General features: G+C 38.7%; 1 protein-coding gene across 3 annotated transcripts; it reads left to right on the top strand.

Moving 5' to 3' along the window:
• Window positions 1-219: 219 nt before the first annotated feature.
• Window positions 220-17,518, top strand: recql (RecQ helicase-like). Of its 3 annotated transcripts, XM_031741659.2 has the most exons (16): window positions 240-389; window positions 1,233-1,284; window positions 4,737-4,964; window positions 5,053-5,232; window positions 5,337-5,443; window positions 6,337-6,535; window positions 6,626-6,792; window positions 8,369-8,450; window positions 9,084-9,232; window positions 11,492-11,609; window positions 11,709-11,847; window positions 11,926-12,017; window positions 12,110-12,326; window positions 13,522-13,651; window positions 15,091-15,230; window positions 16,782-17,518. In XM_031741659.2, exons 2-15 carry the CDS (start codon window positions 1,275-1,277, stop codon window positions 15,193-15,195), a joined length of 1,923 nt encoding a protein of 640 aa, XP_031597519.1. In that variant the 5' UTR covers window positions 240-389; window positions 1,233-1,274; the 3' UTR covers window positions 15,196-15,230; window positions 16,782-17,518. The 3 variants fall into 3 exon arrangements, with proteins under 3 accessions (XP_031597517.1, XP_031597516.1, XP_031597519.1); XM_031741657.2 differs by having other exon boundaries at window positions 220-301; window positions 6,337-6,792; XM_031741656.2 differs by having other exon boundaries at window positions 238-389; window positions 6,337-6,792.
• The last annotated feature ends 1,714 nt before the right edge of the window (window positions 17,519-19,232 follow it).

Genomic DNA, 19,232 nt, shown 5'->3' with positions numbered 1-19,232 from the left:
TCTATAACTGCCTGATTGCTTTGATTTAACCCAGACTTTCCAGTTTACCTATTAAACGCCGACTTTATATATTCAAAATGTGTAATACATTAAAATCGGTTATAGTTGATAAAGGATGTAAACCCTCCAGCAGGAGAAGGTATTTGCAGACAGCCTAGTGGATTAAGCTCGGGGAGAAAATGTCCCGAGTCTTGTCTGCCGCATATGCTTCCGAGTTTCTTTTTGTTCCGTCTGTCTGTTGTAGCAACTGAGTAGCTGCTCCAACGGGAAGACGTGGTCGTGGATAAAGTGTTTTTCAATGGTTAGTCGATTGAAATTTGTGCTTTTCAAAGTTTTGTCGCAGAGGCTAAATTCACCAAGAAGACCAGTTTGAAAGTGAATGAATGACGGTGGGTCCTTTTAGCTAGAGGAGACTGAGTTACTGAACACCACTCTCCAGGCTCCTGATGCTGATTACCGTAACAAACTAGCAGCTAGCTACTGTGCGATCAAACAGGTGCACCGCTTTAGAGTCTAATATATGTTACCTTCATTAATATTCATTATATGCACTTTATGTGCTTATAAAAAATCTGTGACATAGTGTCTTTTACTGTATATAGTAATCATTAGTCTTTTGGCGTTTTGTTTTCACAATTTTTCTGATTTATTTATTTACCTATTTAATTTAATTTTACGTCCAGACCTTTGTGCTGCTGTAAGAAGTTTGTGGAATTAATATTGATCTATGTCCATAAAGCCTGGCAGGCGTAATGAATTTCACGTGGCTGGCTAAGTCTCAGTAATATGGAGTAACTTTTTCTAAAGTTCTGATTCTGAATTTTTAATTAAATTAAGAAGTAAACTGTCTGCTTTAGAAATTACAATATGAACGTTTCCCCGAATTTTAACACGAGTAATAAATTAGCAAAAAAACAAAAAAAAAAAACAAAAAACAAAAAAAAAGAAACAAAATAAAATGGCTTTAAGTTTGTTTGTACAATGCACAGAACAGGATCTATCTATTTATTTAGAAACACAATGTTCTAAACACCACTGATAAAAATGCAGTCAGCTTTACATTCAGATAGCTCACTGGCAAAAAAAAAAAAAAAAGAAACTTATAAATGTATAAACACGACCTTTTCTGTCGACTTTATACTATTGTTTTCGGTCATACATATGATCATAGAAAATCGTGAACTTGACTGTTTTTTAAAGTTAATTTTTTATATGGTTTATGTCTGTGACAGGCTGACAACTGATTTCCTCCTGAGCACATCAGACTGGGAAATATGAATACAGGTAAGTATTTCTGTTTATACTTTTTAATATTTTTCCAATTAATTGTTTGCTCATTTTTTTGTGGAAGAGTGAACATTGAACAGCACTGATATGTAAACATGTGATAAGATAGCTGTGATAGCTTTTGTATTGGAGACAATGTTGTCAACATGGCGACTGGAGACGATAACACTGCCACAACTCCAGAGGGAGGTGAAGGAATAAGATCATTAACTGCGGGGGTGTGATTCTCAGGGCACTTGTTACTGTGTAGGTGTGAGACCTGGCTGTCTTCTCTGTTCACTCTAACAACACCAGTCCACTGAGAGAACATGCTGCACATTTCTGTCACTATGAAAGGAGCTGACGGTACATAACGTATCACAGATATAGCCAACGCACTAATGAAAGTGCTCCTTTGGTTTTCATGACGTCACTGTCAGTCACACTATCATAAAGATGTTTCTTTATTTAGATTCTATTTTGGTTGAATTCACAGAAAATCCTTTATGACCTTTATTTCTAATTTAGATGACTATCTTTTAACAAAGACTCTCTACCCATCTTATTGGGTCAGCTAAAGGGTGAATGAATTAAATCAGGTAGGACCAAAAAGTGCACCGCGAAAGATAACATTAGACCCTGGCAGAACCAGGGTCTGGGAGAGGCGGCCATCTGCCGTGACCAGTTGGGGTGAGAGAAGGAAGACAGGATAAAAGACTTGCTGTGGAAGAGAGAGATTAATAACAAGTATGATTCAGTGCAGAGAGGTCTGTTAACACATAGTGAGTGAGAAAGGTGACTGAAGAAGACTGAAAGAAGTAAATGCAAAAAAAGTAAAAATAAATCATTGTTACTGGTACTGACCTGTAACGCTGACTGAAAAAATATGAGGTTTCAACAATTATATGGTGACAAAATGAGAATGTTATCCTCTTTTTTTTTTTTTTTTTCTAAAAAAAAAAAAAGTTACTGGTAGTATACAACCTAACTAACATTTAGAAGGTAAAAAAAATCTGAATTGGAATAAAATTTTGGTTTTCATGACAAGGACTGATGCCAATTTGAAAAATCGAGTGGAAACTGTTTTAATATATATTCATTTTATAACATTTTGTGAGCGTAAACAGGTGGTGGCCACATTTGTCCACTAACATGCTGAGTGGCAGTTTTTTTTGTTTGTTTTTTTTCAAAAAAGTAATGATGCATATTAAATCATATAAGGTTAATTATTGATATACATTTAACTGTATGGTTAGAAAATAAATCAGATTGCTTGTATTATTTGGTAAAAAATAATTATTTTATCCTTTTATCTCTTTGTAAATCATCAGAATTATGTGATTTAACTGGTTTTGAAAGGGTCAAAATTCTGAATTTTATGACTAGGACTGGTGCTAATTTAAAAAGTCAAGTCAGACAAAGTTTCCATATATATCTTTATTTTATTGTATTTTATGAATGTAAACAGGAGGTGGCCACTTCTGGCCATGAATAAGCTGAGTGGGAGTTTTATCTACTTTTGCTTTACGTGCACAAAAATAATAATAATATATGTTGTTGTTTATCGAGGACATGTCTTAAACTCTACTATTAACAGTATAAGAAATCCAGTAGCACTGCAAATATAGGAAATGGTCATTTTTGAGGTTGTCTTCCAACAAGGGCATTGTACAAATAAACTGGTGTTTTAAGGGTTAAAAGTTAAAAAAGGAATTAGTGTTTTATATTCATGAAAAGAACTGATGTTAGTTAAAAACTTTATGTAATACGAATAGCATCTTAGCATCTTTATTTATAATGCACTTTACATCCAACAATGTTGGCCAAAGTGCTACAAATATAAAACAGAGAAAAAACAGTTTAAATTACATATAAAATATTTTAAAATTAAAAATAATATAATTAATAAGAAATCATATTAAGAGATATCAACAAGTCCTGCTGTGCTGAAAGCCAAGGTAAATAAATATGTTTTAAGACGTGATTTAAAAACAGATAAGGAAGGTGCCTGTCTAACATGTAAAGGCAACTCATTCCACAATTTTGGTGCTGCCACAGCAAACGCCCGATTCCCTCTGAGCTTACGATTAGTCCTAGGCACACTCAGGAGGAGCTGGTCTGCCGGCCTGAGGGACCAGGAAGGTATGAATGGATGAAGAAGCTCAGAGAGGTACAGAGGGGCAGCATTGGACAAACATTTAAAAACAAATAAAAGCAGCTTAAAATGGATCCTGAAATGCACGGGCAGCCAATGAAGTGAATATAAAACTGGGGTGATATGCTCGCATCTACGAGTGCCAGTTAAAAGGTGTGCAGCAGCATTCTGAACTAGCTGCAGTCGAAAAACAGAAGATCGACTCACCCCAAAATAAAGAGAATTACAGTAATCCAGCCGAACGGTTACAAAGGCATGGATTACTGTTTCAAATTGCTGTCGCGCAAGAAAGTGCTTAATTTTGGCCAGCTGCCTCAGATGAAAGAAACTAAACCTTACAACCGACCCAATCTGGCTTTCAAGCTTAAGTTCAGGATCCATTTTAAAACCCAGATTTACAATCTCTGGTTTACAAAATGATTTCAGGGATTGCAAATCAACACATGGAACACCAGTGGAGGCAGGTCTAAACACCATTACTTCAGTTTTAGAATCATTAAAACAAAGAAAGTTTAGTGCCAACCACGACTTGACGTCCTCCAGACATGTTTGCAAACGATTTACAGACAACCCATCTTTCTTTTTAAGAGGAACATAAATCTGGCAGTCATCTGCATAAAAGTGAAAAGAGAGTCTGTGTTTCCTAAAAATTGAGCCCAATGGAAGTAAATAAAGCGAAAACAGGATAGGGTCCAGAATGGAACCCTGTGGTACTCCATGAGACAATGGAGCACGGGATAGCAAAAAACATACAAATAAAAAATTTTTTACCGACTTAATTTGTCGGTGGCCACTTCTGGACATGAGCAAGCCCAATGGATGAGTGATTTTGAACAAATCCAGAGGGATAAGGTACGTTTTTGAGAATTATACCAGGGAGTCAAATACTTCTGATCTGAGGCCTTTCACAGGAGCTACAGTATCCAGAGTCATACGTAGTGAGGAGGCAAAATTATTAATAAGATAATCGACCTCTGTTGGAGTAGTGTTCAGTTAGCTGCTCTGTTCTGTGTTGGTACAGGGCATTAATGATGCTAACTGTGCGTGGATTATATTCTTAAACTCAGTTACAGCACTTTCAGAAAGACATCTACTGTGATGAAGTCTACTCCCCACTGCTGTGTAATCAATTATTGTAAATTTAAATGTTATCAGGAAATGATCAGACAAGAAAGGGTTTATAAATTAAAAAAAAGAAACAATTGATTGCCCAAGACTAGTTATTATCCAGGCATTGCTGAACTGTTTGGGGTACAAGGACACAGCAAATAAGTGCTTGGAGCCTGCTACCAATGTTTCTGTTGTTGCTGTTCAGATATGCAGGTCGAGCTGGACTCGGTCGAGGCCGAGCTGGACACGGTGGAACTGCAGCTCGCAGAGATCCTGCAGAAAAAGGCTGAGCTCACTTCTCGGAAGAATGCCCTGCTGCAGCAGCTGGAGGAGGCCTGTGACACTGCACAGCCTTTGTCTTCTTCTGCCTCAAAGGCATCTGAAGCCAAGCCAGCGATGAGCAAGCAGGAAATGCAACGATATGATGGCACAGGTACTCGACAGACACACTAGACAACTAGTTGTAGAAATATGCCACGTCTGTGCACTGTGTTGACCTACATTAACATCATGCTTTATAGATTTTCCATGGTCCAGCAAGGTGGAGCAGCACCTGAAGGCCACATTCCATCTCTCTAACTTCAGACCTTTGCAGCTGAAAGCCATCAACCTGACCATGTCAGGCAAGGACCTGTTCCTGGTCATGCCCACAGGAAGAGGGAAGAGTCTCTGCTATCAGCTTCCTGCAATCTGTTCTAATGGTACAGTGAGACACACATGCAGAGTTTTAGAACAAAACATCTGTCCTTCCAGTTTTATGCTCTTCTTCTTAGGACTTATTTCTTTTACTTTTATCATTTATCAGGTTTTACACTGGTAATCACTCCCCTTGTATCCCTGATGGAGGACCAGTTGATGTACCTGAAGACGATTGACGTGTCAGCAGTCATGCTCAATGCATCCAGTAGCAGGGTAAGAACTGCCTGCCATGTAGAAAAAGATTATTTGAGGATTATGCATGTGTGCGGAAAGAAAAGAATTGCCTTTTGTAATCCACATTTTGGTTACAAGTTATAAATATGTGTTTGTTTTGTAGACAGGCTGCAGATTTTTGGAAAGGAAAAAAAAATCTGCTTGCTAACTGTGTTATGTGTTGTGATTCCAAAGATATAGACTGGAAAAAAACTAGAGCTTGTACCCACTCTCCCTCCAGCTAGCCTTCTTTTGTGACAGCCTGTGCCATAGCGTTACCATCTGCTATGTATACATCTGTCAGAAATTCACACATACATGTGTTGATAGTTTAATAGTATGTCTCATGAAAGTGAACTTGCAAACGTGTGTCTGATTGCACAGACTAGCAAAACAGAGTTTTAAAATAAAACTAAAATAAAACTACATGTACAGGTACTATCTTCTATTCAATTCAGTAAAATTTTATTTGTACAGCCACAATCACAACAATAGTTGCCTCAAGGTGCTGTAATCTTGTTTTTACAGGTTTACAAAACTAGTGTGAGAGCTCACCCAAAATCATTCATTTTGCATATTCCATGACTGATGTTCATATCTGATGAATAAACTGACTTTCTTGACAACTGCAATTAATTTTGTAACCATGTCTTCATTTTGCTTTAAGCAACAATGAATATCCATGGCAACTGCACTCACTGTTCACCAGTCTGTCCAAGAATCGTTTAGTAACATTATACACACTTCTGCTGTAGACAAGAAATGAAAACTGAGATCGCTTTAGGGCATCTAAACAACATGGATGGATCATCTGTAATGATTCACAACAACTGCAGAGCTTTATGTTTCTGGCACTAAACAGCAGCTTGTTTTTTTGTTTCCATCGTTCGCAGGAGCATGCTAAGACGGTCATGGCTGGAATGACGGATCCAAAGGCCCCCTTCAAGCTGGTGTACGTGACTCCAGAGAAAATCGCTAAGAGCAAGCTCCTAATGTCTCGTCTGGAAAAAGCCTACAAAGCAAACCTGCTGAGTCGTATTGCTGTTGATGAGGTGCACTGTTGCAGCCAATGGGGTCATGACTTCAGACCAGGTGAGTATTCTGACCTCAGATCATATTTGGTAAAAAAAACTGTCACTATGATGCGCTGCATACTGGTTCATCTGTGTGCTTCTCATTCAGATTATAAGCTGCTGGGCATCCTGAAGAGGCAGTTCCCCAAAGTGCCCCTCCTTGGCCTCACAGCCACAGCAACCAGTAGTGTCCTGAAAGACTGCGAGAAGATCCTGTGTGTGCCACAGGCAATCACGCTCACTGCTTCCTTCAATCGAACTAATCTCTACTATGAGGTAAGCACTGTCACTGCACTCAAAACACCTCTTAGCCAGTCAAATGTTTTAATATAAAAAGATGTGTTTAGAAATATACATTAAGGTGGGAAATAATTGACCCCAGCAACAGGGAATACTGTTGTCTGATTGGCTGGTAGGTTGCAAAGCCGCAGCAGCTATGAGCTCTGTGAAGAAATCGTTCATTTCTGTATATTATATTGAAATCAGAATCCCCCACCTTTATACCTTAATACGTCTTTAACTCGGTGTATATCAGTATGTTCCAAACATTCAGTATAGTCCATCATAAGATAATCAGAAACTGTTTTTCTTACCTGTTGGCTAATGCCGACGGGATCCCTTAAAGGAGTGGTGGCCATCTTCAACCAAAATGCTAGCTGGTAGTGAACGTGACACACCAGCTGTCAATCAATAGTATACAACCCGCCCATCCCTTCCTGATCAATGCCCATAACACAAAATCAGGGTCAAAAGTCTGAAAGTTAAAAAAAAAAAATGACCTGAAACACAAAAAATTATAATTTAAAACCAAAAACAATTGAATCTTTTTATTTTTAAATTAAAATAACTATTATAAATGACATTGACTTTATTTTAACAGGTGACAAAAGAAACGGAGGACATTTCTGTCTATTATGCTGTCAAAGACATGTCAAGACAAACCAATGGGTGACAGCCAATATTGTATTTCTGAGTTATTCACTTTATGCTATAATGAAACATTTCTACCCTGAAATGTTTATTTATGATTTTTCCTAAAAATCTCATTAAAAAAAAAAAAAAATCCAGTTTTGTAATCACTTTACAGAACAGGATTTGTGAGATGTCTGAAAAGCTATTTGATCTCATACAGACTGACATGCCAAGAGGTTTATGCTATATCAAATGAATAGTTATTACAAACATGAAAATACATCAGTTTAAAATAAACAAGTGATTAATGACAATCAATACAGTGTCATTGTCACAGACTTCACAGGACAGACACCAGCATCACCGGGTGGGGATGTCACAGTACTAGAATTTCAGTAGTCTGTACCAAAAACCGTACACTTACATGAATCTCGATATCCAGTTTGAAACCAACACAAAATGATTATCCCTCATACTCAAACATAAACTGATTTATTTATGGTGGTAGCAGGACTTATGTTAAACTGTTGGGAAAATATGCTGAGTAGACCACTATTGTTACTCCAAGGTATAACGTCAATATGTACATTACATTAGCCACTGCAAACACTTTAGTCCACAGGTGTCGAACTCCAGGCCTCGAGGGCCGGTGTCCTGCAGGTTTTAGGTGTCGCCCTGTTTCAACATGCCTGAATCAAATGATTAGTTCATTACCAGGCCTCTGGAGAACTTCAAGACATGTTGAGGAGGTAATTTAGCCATTTAAATCAGATCAGCTGTGTTGGATCAAGCTCACATCTAAAACCTGCAGGACACCGACCCTCGAGGCCTGGATTTCGACACCTGTGCTCTAGAAGTTAAGAGTTAGGGTTCATAAACTTCTTTTTACTATGCTCCCCATCTTCATACACACTTAACACACGTCTCATTTCCTTGTCAGGTTCGTATAAAGGATTCTGACAGTGAAGCATCAGTAAATGACATAGCTGCTCTGATCAAGAGTAAATACAAGGACCAATCAGGTACTATGACAAACAAGACTGCTGCATATATAAAACATTACTAATGCCATTTTTCCACTAGTGCTGACTTGATTTGATTCTCTTCTATTTTGGTGATTTTTCCATTAAAATTGAGTACATGCATGGGTTGTTATAGCAATGCGGTTGTCATTTGTATACTACACAAACAAAACAGTGAAGGACGCTGAGGCGATGGTATACCGTCTGCTCAGCCTACGGCTTTGTGTTAAACTTGCGGACCATGGTATTGTTTTTTGTCTAGCCATTTCCCTCAATGCTGGGTTTCAAAAATAGTGGTTTTGATTTTTGAGATGGAGTCACTCTCATGACCCGAGTGACGCCACTGACTGACCAATTGGCATCATGCAGCTTGTTCCATTTTCTGATTGTCTCAGATTGCTTGGAACCCTGACCAAATAGGTACTAAAAAAAGTACCTGGCTACCAGTTCGTACCACCTAATGGAAAATCCTTAAAACTGAGTTGGCACTAGTGGAAAAGGGCTAAAAAAGGTTAATATCCTCAATTCTGCAAAGTATTTTTAGTCATGCCAGAATAGACAATTTTAATGTTAATATTTCTATACATAATAATCATATATGCATATTTTCTGCTTTGTTCATGCATGCCACAGGAATTGTGTATGTACTCTCTCAGAAGGATGCAGAGTTGGTGTCAGCAGAACTCCAGAAGAGAGACATCTTGGCATATCCTTACCATGCAAACATGGACTCTGAGGACAAGTCCCGGGTTCACCGCAAATGGACCTCCAACAAAATTCAGGTCAGTAAAGAAACATATGCACAGCTGCATTTCTGGTGAGATTTTCTATAAGAATTGGGTCAAGATTTTCTCCTCACGGTTAATATTGCCTGGAGTGATTACCCAAAAATTCTTTTTTAACATTTTTTTATTTAATTGCAATAAATGGTTTAGCACATAGTTTTAATATCTAAAAACTAACTTCTTGGACTAAAAATATTCTTCTAAAAACGGTTTCAGTGGATTTCTGGACTTCTGTAGTGTTGTAGATGGCAGCAACTTAAACTACAGTCAGCACTCCCCAAAGTAAATAATTAAGTCATAGCTTAAAATGTAGATTTAAATAGCATAAAAGGGGATAATATGAAGGTAAAGGGAGAAATCAACATGGCAAAGTCAGAAAATGAACTATAAATTACAAAGGAGCTCAAGGGGGATGTTAGCATAGCTTATTTTCTGGAATACGCAACTAAAGAGGTGGTTTGCATGGAAAAAAGGGAGATCAAGTAGAGTGGAAGGAGTGTTCTTTGAACAGCACTTTGTGATTTAGATTGCACTCAAAAGAAAAGCATATAATGCAATCAGAATGACACTCAAGGAAAAATTAGTTCATCATCAGACACTATCCAGGAAAACTCAGGTGTTTTATGACTCCAGCTCCGTGACCTACAGCAGCGCATCCGAAGCCACAAACAACCTGGAAAAATGGGAATTACAAAGTCCAGAGCCAGCTCCCGCTTAGCAGTCACTTTAAAAGGGAGATCCTACCATTGTAGGTGGTAAACAGCTGGAAGTAATCCACGCGATGATCAGCTTGAAACACGTTGAAACTGGGAGGAGTTCATCATAATAACCAATGTACGGAAGAGGATTAGGGCCACTGAAAACAAAAAGTGGGCACATCTTTTTTTTTTTTTTTTTCTTCTTTTCCAGAATTATTTTTTCTCAGAATTCTGGAAAAGAAGAAGAAAAAAAAAAGACGTGCCCACTTTTTTTTTTTCCAGCCGCCCTAATCCTCTTCAGTACCAATGAGAGCTGCTGCTATGTGTGTTTGAAAAACATATCAGGACTGTATCAGGAATACAAAATAGTACTTCTTAATGTGACAGCTATAGCTATAACAAAAAGAGAAAAATTAGGATATAATCCTTTAGCGTCCTCTAACACTGAGCATGGGAAACTGAAGAAAATAGTGTTTAGAAATACATTTTACTGTTTATAAAAATAAAAAATTGGAATTAAGGTGGCAGTTTTAATTAGAAATTAGTTTTGAAGATATTGGCTAACAAAGGACATTTGTGTTAGCCAATGGTGTCGCTGACCAATGAGACTTTACTGTATTTAATCATTACTTTGTATATATACATATTGACACCAATTTCCTAAACAATTAATGAGTTGAATAGCTTGATATCAGCCTCTATCCAGGTCAAGATAATATGGGGTGACCTTGCTTCAGGGGGTTGGGAAGCTCATCTTGTAACCGGAAGGTTGCCGGTTCGATCCCCAGCTCTGTCTGTCTTGGTCGTTGTGTCCTTGGGCAAGACACTTCACCTACTGCCTTCTGGTGATGGCCAGAGGGGCCGATGGTGCGATATGGCAGCCTCGCGTCTGTCAGCTGTAGCTTGCCTCCACCAGTGTGTGAATGTGAGAGTGAATGAATAGTGGAATTGTAAAGCCCTTTGAGGGTCTCGAAAAGCGCTATATAAATGCAATCCATTATTATCATTATTATTATTATGTAGGCTTAGGTCACAAACTCTAGAGCTAATGAAAGAGGAGGGAGGCATAACTCTGGCTTGCTTAAAAAATAATTAAAAGATAGCTCATTACTCTACTGAATACAGCAGGACTAAAATCCTTATAAGAAATATTTATTTACATGTCAGCACCTCTAAAGATCTGGGACATGCCAGAGAACGAGCAGTAATAAATCTGCAGGGATTGTCCAAAGCTGTCCTACTGTACAGAGGTGGTAGCAAACTTAATTTAACAATTTGTCCACAATTGGCCTTTTCACTTTAATTTATCTACTTAACCTTCCATCTGGACTTGATTAAAAAAGATAAATGCCTATTGTAAATATTATATAAATAATGTGATCTGAACTAAAAGTCATATCAATTTTGTTCAAAATCAGCACTGATGTTCCCCCATACATAGAGAGGGGCAATGCCTCTGATTGAAAATTATTCCATTCCATGCTTGTAAACAGCTCACTGAATAATGCATCTGTAAAACACATGAGTTGTTTTTTTTTCTTTGCTTTTGTTTGTTTAGGTCGTGGTAGCCACTGTGGCATTTGGCATGGGCATTGACAAGCCTGACGTCAGGTTTGTCATCCACCACACCATCAGCAAGTCCATTGAGAACTACTACCAAGAGAGTGGACGGGCAGGTAAACGGCCTATAATTTCTATTGGTAGCATGAGCAATACCGTTCTAGCATTACTCGCGGTTATTATTCCGATGTTAAGTGTTTCCGTTGTGTCTCCAGGTCGAGATGACTCTCCGGCCGACTGCATTGTCTTTTTCGGCTTTGCTGATATCTTCAGGATCAGCACCATGGTGGTGATGGAGAATGTTGGTCAGCAGAAATTGCTGCAGATGGTAGATTACTGCCAGAATGTTGACAGGTAGCACAGGATGTCAGTGCGGGCTGCTTAATTTGCACAGTCTCTCTGATTCTTAAATGTAATATCTGCTTTGTGAAGGTGTCGGCGCTCTCTCATGGCAGTTCACTTTGATGAAGTGTGGGATGATGAAGGATGCAACCAGATGTGTGATACTTGCAGTCAAGCAAAAGGTGTGGGCGGTGATGAAATGTATTGCTTTATGTGTCAGCCATATAGATCATATGCCCTAAATCCATCACCTCACTTTTAACACCCCCTCCAGATTACCCCACTGTGGACATTACCCAACATGCCAGGCAAGTGGTGCAGATTGTGGAGCTTGCAGCCTCCATGGATGAGAAACTGACCCCACTGAAATTGGTGGATGCATGGATGGGGAAAGGCCCTGCAAAGCACAGGAAGATGATTCAGACCACCACGCTGTCTCGGCGACAGGCTGAAGTTGTGATTGTTCACCTGCTCCTGCAGGGATACCTCAGGTGATTCATGCTTGGTTTCTTTCTGTGGATTTTGCTTAATTCAATTTTATTTATTAAGTATTAATTCACTACAGTTTTTTCAAGATGACTTTGTTTATTGTTCTGTTTTTGTTCATTAATTGACTAGTGTGTTCATGTCTGTGTGTCAGCCTGTCTGTAGAGACGATAGCTGGAAAAGTTTTGAATGAATTCTGATAAAACCTTGGATGGGGTTTAGAGAAGGCTTGGGTTAACAATCCATTAAAATTTGGCTTCCTCTGATTGTATTGGCAACATTTAGGAAATGATACTGGTATATAAGGTTTCTAAATATCGCATTACAGTTAGATCCAAACATGTCACATTTGATCACTGACATCGCTTTTACATTTCACATGTGCACTTCTTTAAAGTTAACCCCCAAATGCATTATTGTTACTGCACTGCAAACTTCTTAAAATACATTTAAAAAGAACAAAAACAACAAAATGCAATAATGTACCCCTAAAAGTAAATACTGAGGAGAAGAGAGCGAGCTGCCTGGGCAGAGGTTGGTGCTCTTGGAGTGCTTCTTGGTCTGAAAGAGATCATGTTTATGTGACACATCTCTCTTTTCTGACACGTCAGAAAAAGATGTTGATTTCATGCAAAGAAATGCAAAGAAAACCCACTGGTGTCAATGAAATGCCTCCAAACTGCTAACCAAGTTTGGATACCATTTTCTTCCTCTACACTAGGTTAACCTTCAAGCTAACAACCGGTGCACTGTTGCAGATGTGGGGCAGGATAACATAAAATTGAACTCAAAACATCAGGTCCTTTTCAGACTATCCATTCTAGCTTTTCTAATTAGGATCAGACGGATGACCAATCCAAAAATGAGATTGTTTATTCTGGTACAAACCTGTCATAATGTAAACAACAAAAACGCATTGAGAAGTTCCCCTCAAATCACACAGCCTCTGCAAATACATTGTGTTGGAAACCAGACCATATTTAGTCCATAGAGAGGAGCAGCTGAAGTTAAAGGCCAGACATGCTTTTCACTTTTACTTTCTTTGAATAAAGCTTTAAACTCACCTTAGTTTGACCTGACTGACTGTGGCAAACCATCAGGCTGTGTAAGTCTCTAGTTCATGGGATTAAAGATAAAGCTCTGATGCTGTGACCATTTAGTCTGTCTGACACAGAGTTCTTCCCAATGTGTTGACCTCAGAGAGGATTTCAGCTTCACACCTTACACCACCTACTTCTACATGAAGCTGGGCCGCAAAGCTTCTCTGCTGAAGAACCCGACACACACACTAAGCGTGAAGATGAGGGATGCAGGGGCCGGAGCTGCTTTGGTAAGTTTGAAAAAAACAAACAAACAAATATATTCTTCTGTTACCAGTATAGTCTGCATCATCATTTAGGAGAGTTTTTTAGTATAACACCTAACCCTAACTACAAAGCAAGTTACAAATCACAGCTGTTTTCATGTCACTGTTGGGTGTAGTTAGGCCTGAATTTAAAACACTCACTTTAGTTAGTACATCACACTGTCTTTGTTGGCAACAGGTTTGAACAAACATTTCCGTTTTGTAAGATATTACAGCTACAATCAGACTGAGTGCCAGCACAAACAGATCAGATTAAATGTTCTGGAGTGAGCAGACTGCACTGTACTGTTTGGAATATTGTTTTTTATTAGTAACTAATCCAAAAGAGCCTAATAAACCATTTATGTTCTATTTAAAAGCTCTACGTGAATAAAAATGTTATAAGGACACTCTAGTCAAAATAAACAGTTTTAGATCCCTGTCTTCCTTCCCTCACGCTAACCTATCGCGGCAGATGGCCCCGCCCCTCACTGAGCCTGGTTCTGCTGGAGGTTTCTTCCTGTTAAAAGGGAGTTTTTCTATCCCACTGTTGCCAAAGTGCTTGCTCATAGGGGGTCATCTGATTGTTGGGTTTTTCTCTGTATGTGTTATTGTAGGGTCTACCTTACAATATAAAGTGCACTGTTGTTGTGATTTGCCGCTGTATAAATAAAACTGAATTGAATTGGAAATAAAGCTATTTAATATAAATGGGTTATAAAAGGGTTACACAGGTAAATGGTATGGGTACAGGGTACACAGAAAAATGCATGACTTTCATTACTTCTGTTCGGGACATGTAAACCTCTGCATGTATTATTTATGCCACATATAAATAGTCCTAAAAATTGGCTGCAGTAAAAATGTTCAGCTGCTTCTCTTCCTGGAGTTTCCAAGCACTATATAAAAAAAATTTAGCAATAATTTCCATTTTTTATGAATAAACTAAGTAAAACTACTTGTCAATGTACTCTTCAATTCAACAGCTACACTCACAGAGCTAGCCAACTAAAATATGCTCTCCTCTGCACAGTCCTCTTTTATAAAGTACTTTACAAACCCGAACATTAAAGCTAACAAGTGGATTTTCCCGTTTAAGGGGAGGAGGGATCTGCGTATATATAAATAATGACTGGTGGACAAACCACACTGATATAGAAAGCTACAGCTCCTCAGACTTGAAATACTTAATACTTGAATGCAGAGGATCTTTTCTAACTTTTTTGGAAATGGGGTTGTAAATTAGATCTTTACAGCAGTACCGTTCTGAGATCTCACGGTTTCCTGTTTTGGCACTGAATCAGATTCTGTCCTGTATACAGCTGTCCTGGATTGTTGCATGTCCTCCCCTTCTAGTGTCGACTCATACATTCCACTTCGGTGTGAACCTATTCGGATAAAGCACTTTTGTTAATGACCTGCAGGTAAAAGTCTCCAGTGGCAAGGGCAAATCCAAAGAGGGAAAGAGATCAGTTCAGAGCTGTGGAGATGCCACTGTGTCCAAGAAAATCAAGACAGATCTCCCATAGCCCTCTCTCACCTGCCCAGAAGACAAGTTTACAAAGTACAGTTCATCATTCCCTACTCTGTTCACAGTTGCTTGTGTATGCATGGTGCTATCCACACTGTTACTTGTTACTACATTTTTAAAATCCTGATTTTCAGCCTGTTGCTTTGACTTCCATGGTGATGAAAACTTTTGAGAAGCTTGTAAAACATGAGCTTTTGCATGCTACTCGGGATAAATTAGACCCTCTCAAGTTTGCCTATAGAACAGGTAATAGGTAAGGTAGAGGATGCTGTGTGCACCTTGCTCTATATGGTTTTGAAGCACATGGTTGGTGTAGCAAACTTTTATTGCCTGCTTTTTGTATTCAGCCCATATTTTAGCAAGACATCTCACGAGTACATTTAATCTTGATTCTGGACTGATTTCTTGGCTTATTGACTTTTTAACAGATAGACCTCAGAAAGTGAGAGTCAACAATATTTTATCAGATGTGCTTTTATCTTCCACTGTTTCCCCCCAAGCGTGTGTCCTTTCCCCACTTTGGTTCTTTATACAAATGAGTGTCAGAGCCTCTACCAGGACGGACATAATCAAGTTTGCAGATGACTCAGTCATCATCTCTCTGCTCTGTGACACAGATCGTGACCGTGGCCCAGTTGTAGATGACTTTGTAAGCATGGTGTGGACAGTCTTTTCTTGACATTAATGTGTTTAAAATAAAGGAAATGGTTGTTGATTTTTGTAAACAAAAAATTTCATCCCTGCCCCCTGTTTGTATTCATGGGCAAGAAATTGAGGGGGGAGGAGAAATATAAATATCTGGGCACCATACTTGATGAAAAGTTACAGACACCATATGTGCAAAGACTCACCAGTGTGTGTATTTGTATGGGAAACTAAGTGGTTTTAATGTGGATAATATTTTTATGAAAATGTTCTTGTTTTATTGAGTCTGTTTTAACGTTTTCTTTAATCTGCTGGTTTGGGTCTCTTAGCCTGAAAAATAAAAAGAGACTGGAGCTCATTTTTAAATTGTGTAGCAAAGTGGCAGCTAAATGATCTTGCCCTCCTGTGTAGAGGGAGGGCGACCCTGAAGTCACAAAAGATTCAGGGTGCTATGACACCCTCTGTTTTTTAGAGTATCAGCTGTTGCCTTCAGGGAGGAGGTATTCCTTGCCTCGTTGCAGAACAAACAGATTTAAATTCTCATTCGTCCCTACCACTATTCATTTTTGAAATTCTGTTATGTGATTTTGGTGGATGTGTTATTTATGCAGCTGGCTACAAAGCAAATTGCCCCTTGGACATAAAGGTTATCTTGATTATATTTTCTTGCCCAAGCCTGTTGGGGTTAGTGTAAAATCTTAAATATTCAGATTTTACACTAAGAAGCATGTTTCACCAAGCTCTTGCTAACATTTCATCAAACTAACACATTCCATTTAACCTGGTTACTTGTAGGTTTAATATTCTGTTGCTGTATACACTTTATAAACATGATACTTTAAAGGTTTCTCTATTTTGACACATTTGCCTCTTTATGTGTACATTCAGTGTCTTATTCCAGAATGAAGATTTCACTAACATTGAATTTCATGTTTACAGGACACCTCAGCTGTTAAAGTGAATGAAGAGGATGTCAATATGACCTTAGACTCCACTGTTGTGGAGGACAGCTGTCCCCCACAACCTAAACAGATAATATTTAAAGAAAAGAAGAATGTATCAAGAAGACAAGACCTGAAGCCAGTCAGCCAGACAAACAAGCAGATGGCGAGACCAGACAGATGTGGAAAGGCAGAGGAAAAGAAGAATAAACCTATCGCATTTCAACATATAATTGAGGTGGATGTTGAAATGAACAGAGTACATAATGTAGGAATCAGTGATTGTCAGAAAACAGTGTCACATTCAGATAAACCTTGTTCCAGTTGCAAATCCAGCACACCTCAGAGAAAGCGAAGGAAAGCTTGTGCTCACACAGCAGCAGCCACACGGCATGTTCCCTGTCCATCCACCCATATCACTGTGTCTAGCTCTCCTTCCCAGACATCCATCATCTCTGACACAGCAGCCGAGGAGCTCTGCGACCTCAGGAATTATTATGGCGAACAGCTGAGGAGAATAAACAACATTTCCCACGAGTACTTGGGGCAGCCCACACATCCAGGAGTGCTGGCCTGTATCAGGGAGCCTTTGAAGAGCCTCCGCCTGCCCCGTGGACTGATCATCGCCCAGACAGCTCGAACCCTGTGGACCCGCATCAGTGGCAGGAGAAAGCTGGTCCGCTGCTGACTTTTGTTACTGTTTAAATATAAAAAATAAAATGAACTTTGTTTGGATGTCTTGCATATTTTTATATTTATTTTTATATAGACAGAAGAGAGAGAAATTACCTACTTCGTGTCAAACCAATGATTTATGGCCCCCGTGTCAAATGATTTATGCCTCAGGAAATTGTAAAGGAAGTAATAAAAGTTAATGGCAGTCACTACTTTTATGAATATCATGAAATTATGATATTGCATAACTCGGTAATAATCAATCATATGCCCAAAAATTATGATCATGAAAATGTAGACTAGGATGATGAGTAGGATGTTTGAGATTGTCTGAGTTTGTTACTTTAAGTCAAAAAGTTTAAGACAAAGACAAAATTAAGACAAAAAATACCACCTCTTTTAGACAACTGATTTTGGGGACCTGTGAGTGTGTGTGTGTGTGTTACTCTATGGACAGATGAGAGCAAGATTATTCTTATTGGGTTTAAAGGTCGCAGAGAGTTTGTGACCCCCAAACACTGAATACAAGCCACAGTACACTGTGAAGACTGTAAAACATGGAGGTGCAAGCATAATAGTTTGGGGATGTTTCTCATACTTTGAAGTGGGGTCCATTTATTGCATAACAGGCACCATGGACCATCAGTTTCATGACCTCTTCCAAAAACTGGAAGAGGTCATGTTGCCTTATGTTGAAGAAGAAATGCCCTTAAAATGGGTGTTTCAGCAGCAGGACAATGACCCCAAACACACCAGCAAGTGGGTAACATCCTGGCTGCAGACCAAAAGGTTTGATGTCATGTAGTGGAGTGACCTCTAAAATTCTGTTTTTGATGCAAAACCCCAAAATGCAGAAGATCTGTGGAGTGTAGTCCAGTCAGCCTGGGCTGCAATTTCTGTTTGCAGGTGTCAAATGTCAAATGCCACACAGATGTAAAGCAGTGACCAGAAATAATGGTTATACAACTAAATATTAATTCAGTGCTTAAAGGAAAAGCAAAATCCTCATTTCATTTTCAGTTTATACTGTAAATATTCCAGTTTGTAAATGAAAATGCAGACACTGCTATTTTTTTGAATAGCCCATTGTCAGTAAAAAAAAAAAAAAGAAGAAAAGGCAAAATTGTTCATGTTTTCATTTGGGATTGAATGTGCACGGCTCCCAGTGCCTTTTTATATATGGAAATAAATACTGTTGGAATGCTGAATGCTATGGAAATAACGTGGAACTTTTCCCCTGTTGTTTTAAATACATTGCTATTATTTTGCACATAACTGTACATGCTATATGGTCCAGTGGTTCTGGACATACAACATATCACTCACACAAGTAGGGTCTTGAAGGGGAGGTCATGGACTGCGTAGGTTACAGTGTGTAAGGCCATTCATGTGGCTCTGCTTGTTCCTCATGACCCTCCTCCCTCCTTAATAACTGGTAATAGTGACAGAGGGAATGTGCCAAGTATAGTATGAAGGAGGGGGTTGATGGATATGTTGACACCGATTTGAAGAGTAGGGACACTTTCTTAATATGTCTATATTAATATTACTGTTACTTTATTACGACTTCATTTAAATGACAGAATAACACTGTTAAAAATGTGTTCCATTCATATGTTCATATTCACTGTCATAGGGCAAGAGGCAGGGTACACCCTGGGTAGGTCGCCAGTCTATCGCAGGGCTAACACAGAGACAGACAACCAGTCGCACTAGCATTCACACCAATGGGCAATTTAGAATCATTAGTTAATGTAACCCCACTAATTGCATG

The sequence above is a fragment of the Oreochromis aureus genome, linkage group 15 (assembly GCF_013358895.1).
Source record: "Oreochromis aureus strain Israel breed Guangdong linkage group 15, ZZ_aureus, whole genome shotgun sequence".
In the NCBI taxonomy this organism is placed as follows: domain Eukaryota; kingdom Metazoa; phylum Chordata; class Actinopteri; order Cichliformes; family Cichlidae; genus Oreochromis; species Oreochromis aureus.
This window is presented reverse-complemented; position numbering and strand designations above follow the sequence as displayed.